Here is a 22,910-nt window from a genome sequence, read left to right as displayed (position 1 = left end):
GAGCCCAGGAGTTCAAGACCAGCCTGGCCAATGTGGCAAAACCCCATCTCCACAAAAAAAAAAAAAAAAAAAAAATAGCCAGGCGTGGTAACATGCACCTATAGTCCCAACTACTCTGGAGGCTGAGGTGGGAGGATCAATGGAGCCCAAGGAGGTGGAGGCTGCAATGAGCTATGATCACACTCCACCCTGGACAAGAGAGGGAGACCCTGCCTCAAAAAAAACAAAACAAAGTACACACACACACACACACAGTTAAAAAAAACAAACAAAAAGAGAAAGGGTGTCTCACTCTGTCACCCAGGCTGGAATGCAATGGCATGATCACGCCTTACTCAACTGCAGCCTCCTGGGCTCAAGCCATCCTCCCACCTCCGGCTCCCAAGCTGGGACTATAGGCCCACACGACCATAACCAGCTAACTTTTTTGAAATTCTTTTTTGTAATTTTAATTTTTCATAATTTTATGTTGCACAAGTAGGTCTCAAACTCCTAGCCTCAAGCAATCCTCCCACCTCAGCCTCCCAAAGTGCTGGAACTACAGGCGTGTGACACACCACCCATGGCCCATGTCTTTTTTAGATACTTAGTTACTGATTTTGTGAGAGTGTGTGTGTGTGTGTGTGTGTGTGTGTGTCTATGTGCCAATTGTTTTAGATAATGGTATGAAAAACATTACATCTTACATTTTTACCTAGCCAGAGGTCTCCTAAAGACATTTTCCAAAGCGGAGTTAGAGTGTCAAGAATAGATCATTTATAAAGCTCTTCATACAAACAGGCAGAAGAGATTTCCAGAAAGATGATTCCAATTTGTATTTCTACCAACAGTGGAACGCTATTTTACCCCTGACCTATGTCAACATTTTAGAATTTTTGGCCAACTTTATAGGGGAAACTAATAGTATCTCACCACAGCCTCAGTTTGTATTTGATTACAACTTTGCATTTCTTTTGTGCATTATTTCCATATTCTCTCTTTTTTTTTTTTTTTTTGCTCTGTCACCCAGGCTGGAGTGCAGTGGAGCGATCTTGGCTCACTGCAAGCTCCGCCTCCCAGGTTCACGACATTCTCCTGCCTCAGCCTCCCGAGTAGCTGGGACTATAGGCGCTTGCCACCACACCAGGCTTTTTTTTTTTTTTTTTTGTATTTTTAGTAGAGATGGGGTTTCACCATGTTAGCCAGGATGGTCTCGATCTCCTGACATCGTGATCCGCCCACCTCAGCCTCCCAAAGTGCAAGGATTACAGGCGTGAGCCACCACGCCTGACCTCTTTGCTTTCTTCTATGAGTTTTTCTTTCTTTCTTGAGATAGAGTCTCATTCCTGTTACCCAGGCTAGAGTGCAACGGCATGATTTCAGCTCACTGCAACCTCCACCTCCTGGGTTCAAGTGATTCTGCCTCAGCCTCCCAAGTAGCTGGGATTACAGGTGCCTGCCACCACACCCAGCTAATTTTTGTATTTTTAGTAGAGACAGGGTTTCACCATGTTGGCCAGGCTAGTTTTGAACTCCTGACCTCAGGTGATCCACCTACCTCGGCCTCTCAAAGTGCTGGGATTACAGGCGTGAGCCACCGCACCTGGCTCTTCTATGAGTTTCTTGTTGATTTCCAACAGCTCTTTTTATGATAAAGACACTATCATCATGTGTCATGTCAAGAACTCCTCCTAATCATCTGCCTTTTAATTTATAGGATTTATTTATGTAATATATTTATAATGTTTAGATAATCAAATCTGTCTTTTCCTTTGGGCTTTATGATGGTTTTTATGCTGGAAAAGTCCGCCCCCATCCTGTAATCAGGGGCCAAGCAAATTCTGGCCTATCACATACTTTTGCAAATAAAATTCACTGAAACACAGCCACGCTCACTCACTTACATATGGTCTATGGCTGATTTTGTGCTACGACACAAGAGCTGAAGAGGTTCTCTGAATAGACTGTGTGACCTGCATAGCTGAAGCAATCTATTTTGGAGGGGTTTTTTTTGTTTTTTTTTTTTTGACAAGATCTCAGTCTGTTGCTCAAGCTGGAGTGCAGTGGCGCAATCTCAGCCCACTGCGGCCTCCACCTCCTGGGCTCAAGTGATCCTCCTGCCTCAGCCTCCTGACTAGCTGTGACTATAGGCACATACTAACACACCCAGCTAATTTTTTTATTTTTACTTTTTGTAGATGGGTTGTTTCACTACATTGCCCAGTCTGGTCTTGAACTCCTGAACTCAAGTGATCCTTGAGCCTCGGCCTCCTGAAGTGAGAGAATTACAAGCATGAGCCACCAGGCCCAGCATTAAGATACCTACTATCAGCCAGGCGCAGTGGCTCATGCCTGTAATACCAACACTGGGAGGCCGAGGAGGGCAGATCACCTGAAGTCAGGAGTTCGAGACCAGCCTGGCCAACATGGCGAAACCCCATCTCTACTAAAAATACAAAAATTAGCCAGGCGAGGTGGCAAGCACCTGTAATCCCAGCTACTCAGGAGGCTGAGGCATGAGAATCGCTTGAGCCCAGGAGGCGGAGGTTGCAGTGAGCAGAGAGTGCACCACTGCACTCCAGCCTGGGCAACAGAGCAAGACCCTGCCCAAAAAAAAAAAAAAAAAAAAAGATACCTATTATCTGGCCTTTTATAGGGAAGTTTGCTTTCATCCATCTGAATGGCTCACAGTATGTGGCACACAGAAGGGAGGAACCAGACCAGGCGCAGTGGCTCACGCCTGTAATCCCAGCACTTTGGGAGACAGAGGGAGGAACCAAATGCCAGGCTTCGCTATGTTCTACCACGCTCCGAATGAGACTATCACTTGCTGGACATGAGGCCCAAAACAGAACCAAGGACTCGGCAGATGTGCGTCAGCAAGGAAATAAGAAGGCTGATTCCACAAACCTGTTGGTGTTGGTGAGTTTCTGATCACAAGACTGTTCCGCGGTCCTCTTGTTGCCGGAAAGATCTCGACCACCACTACCCGTGTATGTGAAAAAATTCCCATGGTCCTGAAACAGACAAGAAGGCTGGGTGAACCCTCTGCAGAGGCAAAAAAAAAAAAAAGAGACTGCATTGAAAGCAAACCCCCCAGGATGGCTACTTTCAAAGAAACAGAAAATAACAAGCGTTGGTGAGAATGTGGGGAAATTGGAGCCCTTTGTAAACTGTTGGTGGGACTACAGAATGGCAAAGCGACTATACAAACAGTGTGGTGTGTCCTCAAGAAACTTAAACAGAGGGCTGGGCATGGTGGCTCACACCTGTAATCCCAGCACTTTGGGAGGCTGCAGTGGGAGGATCGCTTAAGCCCAGGAGTTCGAGATCAGCCTGGGCAACATGGCGAAACCCCATCGCCATAAAAAAATACAAAAATTAGCTTGGTGTGGCAGTGCCTGCCTGTAGTCCCAGCTTCTTGGGAGGCTGACATGGGAGGATCACTAGAGCCCAGGAGGTAGTGGCTGTAGTGAGTTGTGATCACACCACTGCACTCCAGCCAGAATGAGACTCGGTCTCCAAAAAAAAGAAAAAAAAAAAAACAACACTCAACACGGAATTATCACAGGAGTCTTGAATTCCACTTCTGGATATACACCCAAAAGAATGGAAAACGGGCTGGAGATACTTGTACAGCCGTGTTCGTAGCAGATCGATTCACAGCAGTCGAAAGGGGAAGGAGCCCCAGTGCCCACGGACAGACAGACAGATCAACACAGCGTGGTCCCTCCGCACGGCAGAATAGGACTCGGCTGTGAACGAAAGGGGAATCCGGACACATGCGACAACATGGACAAAGCAAGGACGTCGGGCTCAGTGAGAGGAGCCAGGCACGCAAGGACGCAGGCCGTGTGATTCCACTCCCAGGAGGTCTCCAGAGTCATCAGAGTCACAGAGGCAGGAAGCAGGTTGGGCGGTGCCAGGGACTGGGAGGCGGTGGGGAGTGAGTGCTTCGTGGAGACAGCGTTTCAGTTTGGGAAGATGAGAAAGTTCTGGAGACGGTGGTGGTGGTGATGGTTGCATAGCAATGGGAATATACTTCACGCCACCGGGAACCGAGCATTTAAAAATGGCTAGGATGGGAAATTTTGTTCTATGTATTTTACCACCATCCAAAAAACTAGAGCAACCCTCCCCCACCCCTCCCACACACACACTCACCACGTCATCCTCGTAGCCCCCTGCCAGGACTAGGGAGTACGCTCCGTCGTTGCTCCGGCCATGGATGCCAGCCACGTGGGGCCGATGGACACCCGACTCGCTGACCTGAGGATGCCACCAAGATATACATGGTGTCCTCTGCAATGACTGCTGCAGAGAAGCTCCACCGCCCTCCTCCTCCCTACCCCGAGCAGCCAGCAGCCTCACTTTTACGCCAAACTCCTCAGGCCTGCGAGTCACCTACTACGTGTGCTGCTCGGCTAGAGACGGCCGGAGTTGAGCTGCACCATGAAAAAAAAAAAAAAAAAAGAACAGCTGGCGTGAATTCCAGCCCCATCAAGCGTGCACGGGGCATCCTCACTGCTGATCTCCGATGCTCCTCTTCGGCCTCTAGAAAATGGGGGTGATGGCCGGGCACGGTGGCTCACACCTGTAATCCCAGCACTTTCGGGGGCCGAGGTGGGTGGATCACTTGAGGTTAGGAGTTCAAGACCAGCCTGGCCAACAAGGTGAAACCCCATCTCTACCAAAAATACAAAAATTAGCCAGGTGTGGTGGCATGTCTCTGTGATCCCAGCTATTGGGGAGGCTGAGGCAGGAGAATCGCTTGAACCCAGGAGAGGGAGGTTGCATTGAGCCAAGACCCCACCACTGCACTCCAGCCTGGGCAACAGAGCAAGACTCCGTCTCAAAAAAAAGAAAAGTGGGGGTGACTGAGTTCTAAATGAGGTTATGATATAAAAGCCGGCCTTCATTAGGCTGGTTGAGGTGCAGCCTGCCACTCACTCCACAAAATGCCTTGAGAGGCCCTGGCCTGAGCATGGGACCCCAGCTGGCTGCTGAGCACTAGGGATACAGCGCTGCCCCAGGAGCTCCTAGCCCTGCACGCCTGGCCCCATGAACTCCATGATGAGGCCCAGCTTGTCCACCCAGCTCAGTGCATCACACCCAGGGGCAATCCTGCCTCCCAGGGGACACTCATGTCTGCAGACGTTTCTGGTTGTCATGACTTGGGAAGACATGGAGTGGGTGGGGGCCAGGGATGCTGCTCAGCACCCTGCAGTGCCCAGGGTGGCCCCGCCCCAGAGAACCATCTGGCTCCAATGTCACTAGTGCCAAAGTGTCTCATCTGCCGTGACACACAGCCCACAGCTGACAGCGCCCAGCACTGTCAACACCCAGTCACAGGCAGGGGCTGCCCCAATGACAGATCACAACCAGCGCTGAAACAGGTCCCTCTTAGCAGATGCCACCCCCTCCCTGGGACAGGAGCTTTGGGAATGACCTTACGTGCCTCTGAGCAGAGCACCAGCCCCTACCCCCAAGGATTCATTTCAGGTCCCTGGTAAAATAAGGAGTAAACCCAAACCTGCAGGCTTTCCACACCCCTCCTCGGCTAGCCGAGGCACCACTGGTAACCACCTTGACCCCTGGCTGGCCAAAGCCAGGAGAAACTGCCCCCAGAAAAGCAGGATGAGCCCGCGTGGCCCCTGGAGCCCCGGGACGCTGCAGGTACCTGGACTCGGAACCGCCACATGGTGCCCACGGGGATCCCCGGGATGGGTCCGTAGTGGTTGGACGGGACGATGGTACATTCCTTGGTGCGGCCCACACAGGCCATGCCCTGTCCCAGGCACAGACACAAAGAACAACAGCGTGAGCCCTGGCAGGCGGGGAGGGGCCACGGGCGCATGGAGAGGACCCGCCTCACCTTGCCCCAGTCCCGCTGTGAGGACGACGTGGCCGAGGCCATCTTCGCCTTCTTCTTGCTCTCTCTCAGCCGCTCTCCCGCCAGCACCACCTCACTGGCATCATTCCGGCACTCAGGGCAGTACCTGTGAGGTCGGGATTGTCACTGCCCATGCCCAGCCTGGCAGATGTCTCAGCCAACACGTGCCCTCTGCCCACACACCACAGACATGGCTCTCCCCGCCTGGCACCACTACCATCCTGCCCTGTCCACATTGCAGGCCGCTTGGCACACGAGGCTGTTTACATTTAAATTCATTTAAACTAAGCCAGGCACGGTGGCTCACGCCTGTAATCCCAGCACTTTGGGAGGCCGAGGCGGGCAGATCACCTGAGGTCAGGAGTTCAAGACCAGCCTGGCCAACACGGTGAAACCCCATCTCTACTAAAAATACAAAAATTAGCCGGGCATGGTGGTGGGCACCTGTAATCCCAGCTACTTGGGAGGCTGAGGCAGGAGAATCGCTTGAAACCAGGAGGCAGAGGTTGCAGTGAGCCGAGGTTGCACCACTGCACTCCAGCCTGGAGGACAGAGAAAGACTCCATCTCAAAAAAGAAAGAAAGCAGGTTCTCTGTTGGCCTTCCACGGAGAATTCCACGGATCTTGCAACAGTGAGAGTGAACGCAATGTGGGATGTGGGAAATACACGTGCAGATTCCATGGGTGCCTTCTCACTGCCGTGGACTCAGTTTCCCCATCTCTACGATGGGGGGGGCAGGGCAACAACAGCACCCACTTCTGTGCTGGAGGAATGACCACAGGCAGGTCCTCAGACCCGAGCCTAGCGCGTCACAACCTCCCCATCCACATCCGCAATTGTCATTATGTGCGCCAGGAACACAGTGGCTACGAAACCTCCTCTCACAGAAGCTGTGAAGCCCCCGCACTCTGTTCCCTGGCTGGCCGCAGGTCTCACCCACTCAAGCAACATGGGAAGATTTCCTCACCACCTCCCCTTTTTTTTTGTTTTTGAGACTGAGACTCACTCTGTCGCCAGGCTTGAGTGCAGTGGCGCGATCTCAGTCCACGGCAACCTCTGCCTCCCAGGTTCAAGCGATTCTCCTACCTCAGCCTCCCGAGTAGCTGGGATTACAGGCACGTGGCACCACGCCTGGCTAACTTTTTTGTATTTTTAGTAGAGACAGGGTTTCACCATCTTGGCCAGGCTGGTCTCAATCTCCTGACCTCGTGATCCACCCACCTTAGCCTCCCAAAGTGCTGGGATTACAGGCATGAGCCACTGCGCCTGACCTCATTTTTACTTTTCTAAAGAAATAGGGTCTCACTCCCGTCACCCAGGCTGGAGTACAGTGGCGCGATCACAGTTCACTGCACCCTCGACCTCCTGGGCTCCAGCGATCCGATCCTCTTACCTCGGCCTCCCAAGTGGCTGGGACCACAGGCGAGCACTACCACGCCCAGCTAGTTTTCTTACATTTTTTGTAGAAATGGGGTCTCCAGGCCAGGCATGGTGGCTCACACCTGTAATCCCAGCACTTTGGAAGGCTGAGGCAGGCCGATCACTTGAGGTCGGGAGTTAAGAGACCAGCCTGGCCAAGATGGTGAAACCCCGTCTCTACTAAAAATACAAAAATTAGCCGGATGTGGTGGTAGGCACCTGTAATCCCAGCTACTCGGGAGGCTGAGGCACGAGAATTGCTTGAACCCGGGAGGCAGAGGTTGCAGTGAGCCAAGATCGTGCCATTAGACTCCATCTCAAGGTTGGGCGAGGTGGCTCACGCCTATAATCCCAGCACTTTGGGAGGCCGAAACGGACGGATCACGAGGTCAGGGGATCAAGAACATCCTGGCTAACACGGTGAAACCCCGTCTCTACTAAAAATACAAAAAATTAGCCAGGCGTGGTGGCGGGCGCCTGTAGTCCCAGCTACTTGGGAGGCTGAGGCAGGAGAATGGCGTGAACCTGGGAGGCAGAGCATGCAATGAGCTGAGATCGTGCCACTGCACTCCAGCCTGGGAGACAGCGAGACTCCGTCTCAAAAAAAAAAAAAGAAAAGAAAAGAAAAGAAAAAGAAAAAAGGCTCTATCTCAAAAAAACAAAACAAAAAAAGAAACAGAGTCTCTACGTCCCCCAGGCTGGTCTTGTGTTGCCCAGGCTGCTCTCGAACTCCTGAGCTCAAGCGATCCTCCCGCCTCGGCCTCCCAAAGCACTGGGATTGCAGGCGTGAGCCCCCGCGCCTGCCCCTCTCCGGTCTCTCCTCAGTGCCCCTCTGGGGATTTGTAGGGGGCGCTCTGGTCTCCCCGCGACGAGCAGGGCTGGGATTGCAGGCGTGAGCTCCCACGCCTGCCCCTCTCCTGTATCTCCTCAGTGCCCCTCTGGGGATTTGTAGGGGGCGCTCTGGTCTCCCCGCGGCGGGCAAGGCCGCACTCACCACTCGTCCTCACTGGGAACACTGCTGAGGGGCGGGTCCAGGCAGTAGATGTGGAAGGCCATGTCGCACTCATCGCACATGAGCTGCTTGTCGGGGTCCTGCCGGCCCCCGCACAGGTGGCAGGCGCAGACCCGGCAGAGTCTGTTCACGTCGTCCTTGCAGTGCTTGCAGGACGGCCCGCTCTTCCCTGGGCACGGGGCAGCAGGGTCAGCTCCGGCGGGGCCCGGCCAAGCCAGAGACGGGACAAGAGCCCCCGCCCCGTGCCCACCGCGGAAGATGGGGAAAGGCTGGCTCAGAACTCACGTCTCATGGGGTTGTCAACCATGGGGCTCCCTTCACCCGGCCGCTCAATCTTGAAGACTTCGTCCACGAAGATGATCCGACAGTCGTTCAGAGAATCATCCCTGCAAGGAATGAGGACGCTGGAACATTCTGGCCTGCTGAGGCCCCTAAATCTACTCACAGCACTTGAACACCATGGGTTCTCGGGATGCCTGGGGCAACAGCTCAGCTACGCCCCCTAGCAATCAAAGCTGCACTCAACAGAAGCAACATGAAACGGAACAGGGCGCAGTGGCTCATGCCTGTAATACCAACACTGGGAGGCCGAGGTCAGGAGTTCGAGACCAGCCTGGCCAACATGGTGAACCCCCGTCTCCACTGAAAATACAAAAATTAGCTGAGCTTGGAGAAGCGCGCCTGTAATCCCAGCTACTCAAGAGGCTGAGGCAGAAGAATCAGTTGAACCTGGGAGGCAGAGGTTGCAGTGAGCCAAGATCGCGCCACTGCACTCCAGCCTGGGCGACAGGGCAAGACTCAGTCTCAAAAAAAAAAAAAAAAAACCACGGAAACCAGAGTTTCATTGCAGGATGCCCTGGGAAGAATGAGTTTGAACCTTTGGCTAAGGAGCACAAGAACCGACAAGCAAGACTCATAAAGGTTGGACGGGCATGGTAGCTCAGACCTGTAATTCCAACACTTTGGGAGACCGAGGCAGGCCGATCATCTGAGGTCAGGAGTTCGAGACCAGCCTGGCCAACATGGTAAAACCCTGTCTCTACTAAAAATGCAAAAATTAGCTGGGCATGGTGGCGCGCACCTGTAATCCCAGCTACCCAGGAGGCTGAGGCAGGAGAATTGCTTGAACCCAGGAGGCAGATGCTGAAGTGAGCCAAGATCGTGCCACTGCACTCCAGCCTGGGCGACAGAGTGAGACTCCATCTCATCAAAAAAATAAATAAATAAATCAAGTCGGGCACCGTGGCTCACACCTGTAATCCCAGCACTTTGGGAGGCCAAGGTGGGTGGATCACGAGGGTCAGGACTTCCAGACTAGCATGGCCAACATAGTGAAACCCCGTCTCTACTAAGAACACAAGAATTAGCTGGGCATGGTGGCCCGTGCCTGTAATCCCAGCTACTTGGGAGGCTGAGGCAGGAGAATCGCTTGAACCTGGGAAATGGAGGTTGTGGAGCTGAGATGATCACGCCACTGCACTCCAGCATGGGTGAAAGAGCAAGACTCCATCTCAAAAAAAAAAAAAAAAAATCATAAAGGCAACGTTTGATCCAATGGCCTACATCAAAATACAAGAACTCCTGTGAGTGAAACTGATCCCCCGAGATCAATAATCCGACATCTCCATCAGCAACGTCCGAGGGAAACAGCATTTGAACACACGCTGTGTGTGTAATTCTAAATTTTCTAATAAGCACGTTTGAGAGGTAAACATAGGTGGAAGTAATTGGAATATGTTCCATAGAACCCAGTGTAGACAAAAGATTATTTCAACATGGAATGAATATGAAAAAGTTATTAATGAGCTACTTTACATTCTTCTTTTGTACCAGGTCTCTGAAAGCCCATGTGTATTTTTTTTTTCTTGAGACAGTCTCGCTCTGTCGCCCAGGCTGGAGTGCAGTGGCATGATCTCGGCTCACTGCAAGCTCCACCTCCCGCGTTCACGCCATTCTCCTGCCTCAGCCTCCTGAGTAGCTGGCACTACAGGCGCCCGCCACCACGCCTGGCTAATTTTTTGTATTTTTAGTAGAGACGGGGTTTCACTGTGTTAGCCAGGATGGTCGCGATCTCCTGACCTTGTGATCCGCCCACCTCGGCCTCCCAAAGTGCTGGGATTACAGGCATGAGCCACTGCGCCTGGCAGCCCATGTGTATTTTACACTCACAGTACATTCCAGTTCCTCCTGGCCACATTTCAAGCACAGCACAGGTGGCTCTTGGCTATGGGACAGTGTGGAAACACATTGACCTACCAGCTCACAGGTAGCACAGACGCACACAGCAAGTGACATCTCCTGGTCATCTCTACAGTCTGGATAGAGCCATTTGGAACTCCTGGGACAAATGACCAGGATTCATCAACAAATTAAGTGTTAAGGAAAAGGAGGCTAAGGCAGGAGAATTGCTTCAGCCCAGGAGTTCAAGGCTGCAGTGAGCTATGATTGCACCACTGCACTCTAGCCTAGGTGAGACAGCAAACAGCAAGACTCTGTCTCAAAAAAAAAAAAAAAAAAAGAAAGAAAAACATATTCTAAGACTGGGTATGGTGGCTCATACCTATAATCCCAGCACCTTTTGGGAGGCTGAGGCAGGAGTATCACTTGAACTCAAAAGTTCGAGACCAATCTAGCCAGACCCCCATTGCTACCGAAAATTAAAAAAAAAAAAAAAAAAATGGCCGGGTGCAGTGGCTCATGCCTGTAATCCTAGCACTTTGGGAGGCTGAGGCGGGTGGATTATCTAAGGTCAGGAGTTCAAGACCAGCCTGGCCAACATGGTGAAACCCCGTCTCTACTGAAAATACAAAAAAAAAATGAGCTAGGTGCAGTGGTGCACGCCTGTAATCCCAGCTACTCGGGAGGCTAAAGCAGGAGAATCGCTTGAACCCGGGAGGTGGAGGTTGCAGTGAGCCAAGATCGTGCCACTGCACTCCACCATGGGTGACAGACCGAGACTTTGTCTCATCAAAAAACAAAAAAAAAATTAGTCAGGCATGGTGATGCACACCTATGGTCCCAGCTACTTGGGAGGCTGAGGTGGGAGGATTGCTTGAGCCCAGGAGGTTGGGGCTACGGTGAACTGAGAGCTTGCCATTGCACTCCAGCCTGGGCAACAGAGCAAGACCTTATCTCAAAAAAAAAAAAAAAAAAAAAAACTGACCAAAACAAAACTTTCTTATGCCAGGTGCAGTGGCTCATGCCTGTAGCCCCAGCACTTTGAGAGGCCGAGATGAGTGGATCACCTGAGGTCAGGATCGCTTGAACCCAGGATCTGGGGGTTGCAGTGAGCTGAGATCACGCCACTGCACTCCAGCATGGGTGACAGAGTGAGACCTTGTCTCAAAACAAACAAACAAACAAACAAAAACTGTCTTATTCTTGCTGGACAAATAAATGAGAAGGGAGGGAAAGGTCTAAGATCCTCAAAAATAAAGACTGGCAAAGACTGACAAAAATAAAGAGAAAACATATAAATTACCAACACCAAGAATAAAACAGGGATCTCACTAGATCCTTCAGGCATCAGAGAATAAGGAAATAATACAAATGACTTTATGCTCAGAGAAACCGGCTAATTCCCCAAAACCCAGAAAGTACTTAAGCTCAAACATGATGAAACAGATAGTCCAGACAGTCACATAAGCATAGAAGAAATTCAACTCATAAAAGTTCCCCCAGAAGACATCTCCAGATCTCCATGGCCTCAGTAAAGCTTCCCTTCCTCCCCCACCCCACCCCACCGAGACGGAATCTTGCTCTGTCATCCAGGCTGGAGTGCAATGGCATGATCATAGCTCACTGCAACCTCCACCTCCCAGGTTCAAACGATTCTCCTGCCTCAGCCTCCCAAGTAGCTGGGACTGCAGGTGCACACCACCAAGCCCAGCTAATTTTTGTATTTTTAGTAGAGACGGGGATTTCACACCATGTTGGCCAGGTTGTTCTCAAACTCCCAACCTCAAGTGATCCGCCCACCTCCGCCTCTCCAAGTGCTGAAATTACAGGCATCGGCCACTGCACCCAGCCTATGGTCTCGTTAAAGAATTCTATCAAACCTTTAAAGAAGAATTAACGTAAATTTTACACAATCTCTTCCAGAAAACAGAAAAAGGAATAAACATTTCCCAGCTCACATTATAAGGCTGGTATTGACCAAACCAACAAAGACCATACAGAACAAGACCACTGTTTCTTATTAACTTAGTCAAATAAATCCTAAACTGGCCGGGCGAAGTGGCTCACGCCTGTAATCCTAACACTTTGGGAGGCCAAGGCGGGCGGATCACCTGAGGTCAGGAGTTCAAGATCAGCCTGGCCAACATGGAGAAACCCCACCTCTACTAAAAATACAAAAATAAGCTGGGTGTGCTGGCATACGCACCTGTAATCCCAGCTACTCCAGAGGCTGAGGCAGGAGAATCGTTTGAATCCAGGAGGCGGAGGTTGCAGTGAGCCGAGATCACATCACCGCACTCCAGCCTGGGAAACAGAGCAAGACTCTGTCTCAAAAAAATTAACAAATCTTAAACAGCAAAAAATCCTGGAAACAGCTCAGATATCCAATGGGTCATTAAAAAAAAAAAAAAAAAACAGTGGCCCATCTATACCACAGAATACTACTCAGGGATGAAAAGGAATGAGCTACTGATATGTGGTAACTTCAATTAATCTGTAATTATGGAGAGTCAGGAAAAAAAGAATCAATCCCAAAAGGTTACATACTGTGTGATTCCATTTATATAACGGGAATCCTTATTACAAAGTTGAAATTGTAAAATCCTTGAAATTACAAGATTGTATGAATGGAGAACAAAAGAGAGCGAGACTCCGTCTCCAGCAAAAAAAAAATTATTGCTTGCCGGGGGTCAGGGACCAGGTGAGGATGGGGAGGTGGGTTTGGCTATAAAAGGGGTAACGAGAAGGATTTTGTGAGGAGGAAACTCACTCTTGACTGTATCAATGTCAATATTCCAGTTGTGATAACACAGTATAGTTTATTAATATAAGATGTTACCACTGGGGGAAACTGAATAAAGGGTACACAGCCTTTTTTTTTTTTCTTTTCACTTTTTTTTTTTTTTTTGCAGACTCTCTTGCTGTTGCCTAGGCTGGAGGGCAGTGGTGTGATCATGGCTCACTGCAGCCTCGACCTCCCAGGCTCAAGCGATCCTCCCACCTCAGCCTCCCAAAGTGCTGGGACAACAGGCGTGAGCCACTGCGCCTAGCCATCTCTACATTATAACTGCATGTGAATCTACAATGCAAAGTAAAATTTAATGAAAATGAATGATGAATGAATTGACCCCCACACTGCAGAGACACCAGTGTAGAGGGCTTGCATTTAGAAGTCAGCCCTGGCAAAGACTGGTAGCTCCTAGCACTGCCCAGAGCAGGACCTGGAGCTCAGCCACCTATCTGAGCCTCCCAATCCCAGAGCCCACTCGGCCATCTCTGCCACCCATCCTCGCGTGTTGTCTCAGAGCACGCATCTCCCTGGTCTGTCATCTGCAGATCTGTCTCCCACACCAGGCTGGGTGCCTCCTAAGACAGGGACTGCAACCGCGTTTCTCTGTCTCATCTTGTATGATGCCTGACTCAGCAGATGATAAAAGTCGAAGGTGCTAACGATGGGCACACATCACAAACTCACTGCGAGGCACGACTCGGCTCAGCGTGACCCTCTCACTGCGTCCCTGGAAGCTCCCATGGGGCTGGCAAGGGACAGTGTCTGCCCCAAGGCCGCCTGGACCGAGCACCTGCTCCCTTTCCCGCTGTGCCTCCTGCACCCCCAGAGGCCTCGGGACACAAGCGTGAATGAATCGAAGAACCCAAACACCCCAAGGTGTGGTCGGCCAAGTATCTTCGTTTCCCTGCCTGGTGACGCCCCTGCCTTGTGACAGTCAAGGTGCAGAAACGCAGTTTTCTTCTGCTAGGGGAGGGACTGAGGTGGAGGAAGCCCGTGGGTGCTGGCTGGGCAGGTTATCTGTCTCAGGGTAAACGGGCAGCAGCTGGTGTATAACTGGTACGGATGGAGCCTAAGGTGGCCCCACAACCCCCACCTCCTGGTAACCACGCATTTGTAGGCGTTTCTCCCCATGAAAGTATGGACACGGCTGTGACTTAAACCTAACCCGTAAAATACAGCAGAGCTGACGGACTGTCACTCCTGGGATGATGACACATCACACAATGCTCTATATCTTACTAGCCGACTAGCTGAAGACCTCCCTTGCTAGCTTGACATCAGTAGCCACGTCAGAGAAGCCCACAGGGCAAGGAACTGCAGGTGGGCCCTGGGAACTGCAGGCGGCCTCCAGGAACCAAGTTAAAAAAAAAAAAATGAAGCCCCCATCCTTCAACCGCAAAGTAGTGGATTATATCAGCCACCACGAGAGCTTGGAAGGGGTTGTATGAGTCTGTTCTCATGTTGCTAATAAAGACATACTAAATAATAAAGACTGGGTAATTTAGAAAGGAAAGAGGTTTAATGGACTCACAGTTCCGCATGGCTGGGGAGGCCTCACAATCATGGTGGAAGGTGAACGAGCACAGGCACATCTTACATGGCAGCAGGCAAGGGAGTGTGTGCAGGGGAACTGCCCTTTATAAAACCAGATAGGCTGGGCCCGGTGGCTCACGCCTGTAATCCCAGCACTTTGAGGGGCTGAGGTGGGTGGATCGCCTGAGGTCAGGAGTTCAAGACCAGCCTGGGCAGCATGGTGAAACTCTGTCTCCACTAAAAATACAAAAATTAGCTGGTGGTGGGCACCTGTAGTCCCAGCTACTCAGGAGGCTGAGGCAGGAGGATACCTTGAACCCGGGAGGTGGAGGTTGCAGTAAGCACAGATCCTGCCACTGCATTCCAGCCTGGGTGACAGAGTGAGACTCTGTCTCAAAAAAAAAAAAGTTAGTCACCAGCATTTAAAAATCAGATTCCATGTAACAATCCAGATAGTTTCTCAGAAAATCTCAGATTCAGAACTGTCCCTAGCAGTGAATAAAGACCAATTCCACACCACACCTGAGCCATGCCCTGACAGCCCAGACTCAGTGAGGAGGCTCCCACAGCCCCAGCCACTCCCCTCCATCACCCGCAGCCCACTGACCTCCCTACTGGGCCACAGATGCACCATAAATGTCCCAGCCCAGGACCTCTGCGTGCTTGCTGTACCTGTACTTGGAACGCTGTTGCCAAGATGCTCATGTTTATAGACAACACGTCATGTACTATCACTCGGCCACAAAAAGGAGGGAAATTCCGACCAGGCTACAGCCTGATGCACCTCAAGGACATCACACTCAGTGACGTCAGTGAACAGATGCAAAGGACAAATCCTGTGTGATCCCATTCCTAGGAGGTCCCCCGAGTTGTCAGATTCACAGAGATGGAAAGTAGGACGCAGAGGTGTCAGGGGCTGGGGAGTGAGTGTTTCATGGAGTCAGAGTTTCAGTTTGGGAAGAGGACAAAGTGCTGGAGATGGCTGCGTAACAACGTAAATGCGTTTAATGCCACCAAACTGTGCGCTTAAACATGGTTCCAATGGTAAATTTTTGGCCGGGCGCAGTGGCTCATGCCTGTAATCCCAGCACTGTGGGAGGCTGAGGCAGGCGAATCACTTGAGGTCAGGAGTTCGAGACCAGCCTGGCCAACATGGTGAAACCCAGACTCTACTAAAAAAATATATATACAAAGATCAGCCAGACGTGGTGGCGGGCGCCTGTAATCCCAGCTACTTGGGAGGCTGAGGCAGGAGAATCACCTGAACCTGGAAGGCGGAGGCTGCAGTGAGCCAAGATCATGCCACTATACCCCAGCCTGGGCGACAGAGGGAGACTCTGTCTTTTAAAAAAAAAAAAAAAAGGTAAATTTTCTGATACATACATTTTATCACACACACACACACACACACACAAAGAGGCAAGGGAGAAAGAACAGGCTTTGCAAAATGCTTCTGCAAAGGGCCAGATAGGAAGGATTTTCAGCTTTGTAGGCCGCATAGTCTCTGTTGCAACTACATAACTCTGCTCTTATAACACAAAAGCAACCACAGGTAATAAGATAAAAATGGGTGTGACCACGTCCCAATAAAACTATTTGTCAAAGCAGGCAGCGGACCACAACAGGCCTGTGGACTGCAGTTTGCCAACTCCTAAGCGGTGTGGTTTGGCGTGTATGTTTATGAACAGAATGTCCCTGGAAAGTTGGTAACAGTGATGTCGCCAAAAAGGGGAACTGGGTGACCAGACAGAGGAGGGAGAACCTTCATGTGTGGTCTTGGGTGCTTTCTATTTTGACCCTGTGAATGGGACCTATTCACCAAATTTGAAACAAATAAGAGAGAAAAAGAAAGCTTGAGGCCAGGCACGGTGGCTCACTGCCTGTAATCCCAGCACTTTGGGAGGCCGAGGCAGGCAGATCACGAGGTCAGGAGATCAAGACCATCCTGGTTAACAGTGAAACCCCGTCTCTACTAAAAATACAAAAAAATTAGCCAGGTGTGGTGGGAGACGCCTGTAGTCCCAGCTACTCGGGAGGCTGAGGCAGGAGAATGGCATGAACCCAGGAGGCAGAGCCTGCAGTGAGCCGAGATCGCACCACTGCACTCCAGCCTGGGCAACACAGCGATAAAAAAAAAACACCACAAGAAAAAGGAAGCTTGACAACTCTGCCTGTCAGGGCCTGGGGGTCAGAGACAGTTCCCTGGGCAGAGGCACTCAGGGGCACAAGGTGGTCGGTCTTAGAAAGATGCTTAGCAGTGAGCAGGAGCAGACCCCAGAGGGGAGGCAGGAAGGCCAGGCCGGAGGCTAAGGGCCTCGCACACACAGCGCTGGCTGGACGGCTTCAAAGCCAGTCCGGGGGCCCCGGGAGGGGCTGGGCGGCCGGGAGGGGAGGAAAGGAGAGAGGAAGGACTCGCCCCAGGACGCGAGGCTCACCCCAGCACCACGTTGGCGTAGAGTTCCCGCGCCGTCCTGGTCTCGCGCTTCCTGGAGATCTCCGCGTCGTACCAGAAGCCCCGCTCCTTGGGGTTGTCGGGGTTGTAGTTGAGCATGACCACCTGGCCCACCTCCAGGTCCTGCCACTTGATGATGGTGCGGGCGCGCGCTCGGACGTCCCTGGAGTTCATCTGGACCACGCCGTTCTCCGGGTAGCTGGGAGGAAAGCCCGGGCCTTAGACCCCGTGCTAAGACCAAGCCTCGTTCCCTCAATGGGAAACGAGCCGAGGTGGAGACGGCCCCTCCCGACGGTGTGCAGAGGCCCCTCCCAACAGGCTTATTTGCTGGTGTTGAGAACACGCAGGTGTATTAAGGCACATTCCAGGTGCAAAATTGTTATGGGTTGCCCGTGTCCCCTGCAAAGAGAGATGTTCAAAGGCTGATCCCCAGTACCCACGAATAGGATTGTTTTTGGAAACAGGGTCTTTGTAGATAGAACCTTTGCAGATGAAATCATATTAAGATGAGATCACACTGCAGTAGGGTGGGCCCCAATCCAACAGGACTGGTGTCCTTAGAACAAGAGGAGAGGCCGGGCAAGGTGGCCCACGCCTGTAATCCCAGCACTTTGGGAGGCCGAGGTGGGAAGATCACCTGAGGTCAGGAGTTCAAGACCAGCCTGACCAACACGGTGAAACCCTGCCTCTACTAAAAATACAAAAATCAGCCAGGCATGGCCAGGCACGGTGGCTCATGCCTGTAATCCCAGCACTTTGGGAGGCTGAGGCAGGCAGATCATCTGAGGTCGGAAGTTGGAGACCAGCCTGACCAACATGGAAAAATCCCATCTCTACTAAAAATACAAAATTAGCCAGGCGTGGTGGCGCATGCCTGTAATCCCAGCTACTCGGGAGGCTGAGGCAGAATTGCTTGAACCCAGGAGGCAGAGGTTGCGGTGAGCCGAGATCGCGCCATTGACTCCAGCCTGGGCAACAAGAGTGAAACTGTCTCAAAAACAAAACAAAAACAAAAATTAGCTGGGCGCAGTGGTGCACGCCTGTAGTCCCAGCCACTTGGGAGGCTGAGGCAGGAGAATCGTTTGAACCGGGAGATGGAGGGTGCAATGAGCCGAGATCACACCATTGCACTCCAGCCTGGGGGACAGAGTGAGACTGTCTCAAAAAAATAAAATAAGCTGGGCGCGGTGGCTCACACCTGTAATCCCAACACTCTGGGAGGCTGAGGCGGGCGGAACATGAGGTCAGAAGTTTGAGACCAGCCTGGCCAACATGGTGAAACCCCATCTCTACTGAAAATACAAAAATTAGCTGGGCGTGGTGGCCACACACCTGTAATCCCAGCTACTTGGGAGGCTGAGGCAGGAGAATCGCTTGAACCTGGGAGGCGGAGGTTGCAGTGAGCCGAGACCACGCCATTGCACTCCAGCCTGAGTGACAGAGTAAGACTCTGTCTCGAAAAAATAAAATAAAAATAAAATAAAATAAAAATACAAACATTAGCTGGGTGTGGTGGCGGGCACCTGTAGTCCCGGCTACTCAGGAGGCTGAGGCAGGAGAATCGCTTGAATCCAGGAGGCGGAGGTTGCAGTGAGCAAGTCAACCAATGTCCGTGTTTAAGCCACACCGTCTGTGAAATCTCATGATGGCAGCACGGACAGACGCAGCCACCATCTGTGTCCACTGGTGTGTGGACCCCGTACTTGGCAGGTAGGAAGTGCCCAGTAAACACTTGTGCAAAGACTGGAGACTGACGTTAGGGGTGGGGATGAGGGAGAGATGACAAACCCGGAAGATGGAATAAAACAGAAAAACTGATGGGGTGGCAGTTTCAGCCACTGATCGAGCAGAACCCTCCGCGGAGACACAGGAGGGGGCAGCTGGCTTCGGGTCCCCAGGCTAGTCCCCGAGTGGGCAGCCTCGTATGCTGTTAGGAATTCGAGGGTGGGGCCCCAGATCCTGATCACCATCTCGAGACAGTGCCAAGCTCTGGCCTGAACACCTGCAGCCAAGGATGCGCGTCACAGAGCCTGAATACCCAGGCCCGCCCACCTGCCATGACTCACTCATCGTATTTCACATGGTAAATGACGTCCTCCTCCAGCGCCGGCCTGGACGTGGAGCTGCAGGGCTCGTCCCGGGAGGGGGCCTTCCGCGTCACCCTGACCACCTGCGCCTCAAACCACGCCCCCATGTTCGTGTCCCGAGCATCGACGTACTCATTGACCTGTGAGGAATGAGGGAATTCTGGCATCCCAACGGGGTGAGGAAAACTGATGGGAGACCACCTTGGTTCTCAGACACTGGGATGCTCTGGAACCAGGGCGCAAACTCGAATGCCCACAGCAAGGTTTCTCCTCCCCGGCTGGGAACCGCTGACCATGAGAAACCAGCCCCGGCAGGGGTGACGGGGATGCGGGGCCAGGGAGCATGGACTGTCTTAACAAAGGCCCCTGCGGCTCTGCTTCAGCCACAGCTGCTGGGAGGCCCTGAGAGACCAGAGCTGCCCATTTGTCAAGAGAAGCTGGAAATCCAGGCAGGGCGTCGTGGCTCACGCCTGGAATACCAGCACTTTGGGAGGCCGAGGCAGGTGGATCGCTTGAGCTCCGGAATTCAAGACTAGCCTGGGCAACATGGTAAGACACTGTGTCTACTAAAAAATAAAACAGACTGGGTGCGGTGGCTCACATCTATAATTCCAGCACTTTGGGAGGCTGTGGCGGGAGGATCACTTGAGGCCAGGAGTTCAAGACTAGCCTGGCCAACATGGCAAAATCCCGTCTCTACAAAAAATACAAAAATTAGCCAGGTGTGGTGGCACATGCCTGTAATCCCAGCTACTCAGGAGGCTGAGGCACGAGAATTGCTTGAACCCAGGAGGTGGAGGTTGCAGTGAGCTGAGATGGCACCACTGTACTCCAGCCTGGGTGACAGAATGAGACCATGTATTAAAAAAATAATAAAATAAAATAAAATTAGCTGGGCGTGGTGGCACATGCCTATAACGTCAGCTACTCAGGAGGCTGAGGTGGGAGGATCACTTGAGCCCAGGAGTTCGAGGCTGCAGTGAGCTGTGATCACACCACTGCACCCCAGGCTGGGCAACAAAGTGAGACCCTGCCAAAAAATAAAAATAAAAAAAGAAAAGAGCTGGAAACCCAGATCTTTCTGTGACATTTCCTGATCTTACATGGTGGCAGGAAGTTCAGAAACGTCACAGCCACTGCAAGCTTCACGGAGAAGACACCTGCAGGCCCCCACACAGGACTCTGCTCTAGAGGTCCACAAAGGAATCCCAGGGTACCATGTTCCCCTCAAGGAACGCGCAGGAAACCACCCCTTGGCCATTTCTGCCCAGCCAGAGCTAGAGAGGGGCGTGGGAAGCCCCTCCTGTGAGCCCTGGGTATGCAAAGACCAGAATGGCAGGGAGAACGTCCAACCCCAGAGCAGCTGCGGAGAGGAGGCTCACCTTGTACAGCCCCAACTCCGTCTCATCCCACATGTCCTCGTCGGCTGGCCTGCTGTCAGTCTCGGCGGCCGCCTCGCCGTGGGTGGAGGACTTGTCTGACTCACTCTGGCCCAGGCAGCAGCCGGAGTCGGTGTCGGAGAGCTCGGAGTCCCGCTCCTTGGCGCTGTGGGGGAGCACGAGGCTCTGGCGGACCAGGAGCTGGATGGTGTCATTCAGGCGGACCTCGTAGTCGAAAAGGGTATGGCCATCCTCCATCTGCAGGGACACCAGAGGCAGACGCTGTTTAGCCACCAAATCCCAAGTGGACATCTGTGGGCACCAGTGGTGAACCAAACTCTGTGTCCCAGCCCTCGTTTGGGGGGCAATCTGCATCAGAGTAAAGAGCCATGATACCTGGGCCATGCCAGGGGGCTGTCCCGCTCACAAGCGGCACCCCAGTCCCTTCCCTCAGGGTCTCAGGCCCCTCTAGCGAGGGCTTTTGGCACTGCATGCAGGAAGCACCCAGAAGCACAAAACATCATCACAGGGCACCACGCATACATGGGGGTCTTGGGAGTTTTTCCTAATACTTCGTGCTTACGGCAGTTTTTGTGACAGTGAACATGTGTCATCTCTGTCACTGCTTCTCAACCAAACATGATTTAGACCCCGGGGGATGCTGGGCCACGTCTGGGACATTTGTGGTTGTCGCCACTGGGAGAAGCTCCTAGCATGGAGTGGGTGGAGGCCAGGAACACTGCTCGGCACCCTGCAGTGCCCAGGACGGTCCCACTGTCCAGTGTCGAGACAGAAAGACCCTGTCCCACCTGAACGGCAAGAGGCACATGCCAGCATCCATGAGCTTCCTATGAGCTTCCTGGGTAAGGCTCCAGCGCCAATCTCGCCTGCCAGGGCACCTCCTCTGACCCTCAGCTCCACCCGCCCTTTGTGCGCTTTTATCCTGACGCGCTCATCCCCTGGGGCCCGGCTCCACAGCCTGCCCCTCAGGTCACCTGACTCAGCAGGTATGCAAGGAGGAGCTCATCACCTGAGCTGTATCTGGCGGCTGGAGAAGCCAAGGCATTTTGTCAGAAGCTGCCCCTCCACACTCCACCAACACCCAACAAGGACCCTCTCCCGGTGGTTTCCCATCTAGGACCCCCCCTCCGGATGATTTGCCATCTAGATGCCCCCAAGGCAACAAGTTCCTCTCCCCTGGCACTGTGGACATTGGGGCCAGGTCCTGGATCATTCTCTGGGGCGGAGCCATCCTGGGCACTGCAGGGTGCTGAGCAGCATCACTGGCCTCCACCTACTCCATGCCAGGAACACCCCATAGTTGTGACAACCACAAATGTCCCCAGACATCATACAGTATGGGGTGGGGGGGTGTGAAGTCACCCTGGGTGAGACCCCCTGGTTAAGGATTCCACAGGCCCCCAAGAAACTCCTTATCCCATGATGCTGTGCCCTACTGAGGTCCCAGGAGGCTGCACGCATTAAAATCCACATACTGAGTGGGAAGGGAGAGAGGAGGTGAATCCCAGGAGCTGGGGGTCCCCCTGGTTTCCACGTCTGCCCCGTCAGGAGTTTATCCCGTGCCTGGTGCGAGCAGGACTGGACTCGGTTGGTTTCCATGTAATTAATACAGGTTTCTCGACCTAAGCATGGCTGACATTAGGGCTGACCACTCTGGGATGGGCTGGGTCTCCCCCTCTGGGCACTGGACAGTGGGGCCGTCCTGGGCACTGCAGAGGCACTGCAGCGGCCCTGGCCTCCACCAGTCATGACAACAACCGATGTCCCCCAGACATCACCATGTGTCCCCTAGAGGCAGAAATGCCCTGGTTCAGGAGCGTCCTTAGGAAAAGGGAGGAGAGAGACCTTAGGAAAAGGGAGGAGAGACATACATAGAATGTCAGCTCTTCCTCCTTCCGCCCCTTCGGGATCCAAGGCCTGACGGCTGTTCAAATGCAAACAGCATGGGGGTCACAGTGAAGGCCAAGGCCCTTCTCTGCAGGCTTTCTTTCTTTGTTCACCATAAACCTAAGAACCTGATAAAGGCTGACTCATCTTTTCCAGAAAAAAAATTTTTTTTTTTTTTTTTTTGAGATGGAGTCTCACTCTGTCGCCCAGGGTGGAGTGTAGTGGTGTGATCTCAGCTCACTGCAATCTCCGCCTCCCAGGTTCAAGCGATTCTTGTG

The 22,910-nt window shown here is 52.4% G+C and overlaps 1 protein-coding gene across 3 annotated transcripts in view; it reads right to left on the bottom strand.

Moving 5' to 3' along the window:
* Positions 1 to 22,910, bottom strand: part of UHRF1 (ubiquitin like with PHD and ring finger domains 1) — a 51,711-nt gene that overhangs the window by 12,059 nt on the left and 16,742 nt on the right. For all 3 annotated transcript variants that reach the window (XM_004059788.5, XM_004059789.5, XM_019015985.4), the window contains 9 exons: positions 20,728 to 20,982; positions 19,325 to 19,485; positions 17,242 to 17,457; positions 8,590 to 8,690; positions 8,287 to 8,473; positions 5,855 to 5,978; positions 5,660 to 5,767; positions 4,144 to 4,248; positions 2,890 to 2,996 (listed from right to left, as the gene is read on the bottom strand). In XM_004059788.5, coding sequence (XP_004059836.1) covers positions 2,890 to 2,996; positions 4,144 to 4,248; positions 5,660 to 5,767; positions 5,855 to 5,978; positions 8,287 to 8,473; positions 8,590 to 8,690; positions 17,242 to 17,457; positions 19,325 to 19,485; positions 20,728 to 20,982 — 1,364 coding nt within the window. The remainder of the gene's footprint in view (positions 1 to 2,889; positions 2,997 to 4,143; positions 4,249 to 5,659; positions 5,768 to 5,854; positions 5,979 to 8,286; positions 8,474 to 8,589; positions 8,691 to 17,241; positions 17,458 to 19,324; positions 19,486 to 20,727; positions 20,983 to 22,910) is intronic.

Source organism: Gorilla gorilla, chromosome 20 (assembly GCF_029281585.2).
Source record: "Gorilla gorilla gorilla isolate KB3781 chromosome 20, NHGRI_mGorGor1-v2.1_pri, whole genome shotgun sequence".
Taxonomy (NCBI): domain Eukaryota; kingdom Metazoa; phylum Chordata; class Mammalia; order Primates; family Hominidae; genus Gorilla; species Gorilla gorilla.
Note: the sequence above shows the minus strand (reverse complement) of the source record. Positions and strands in the feature narration are given on the sequence as shown.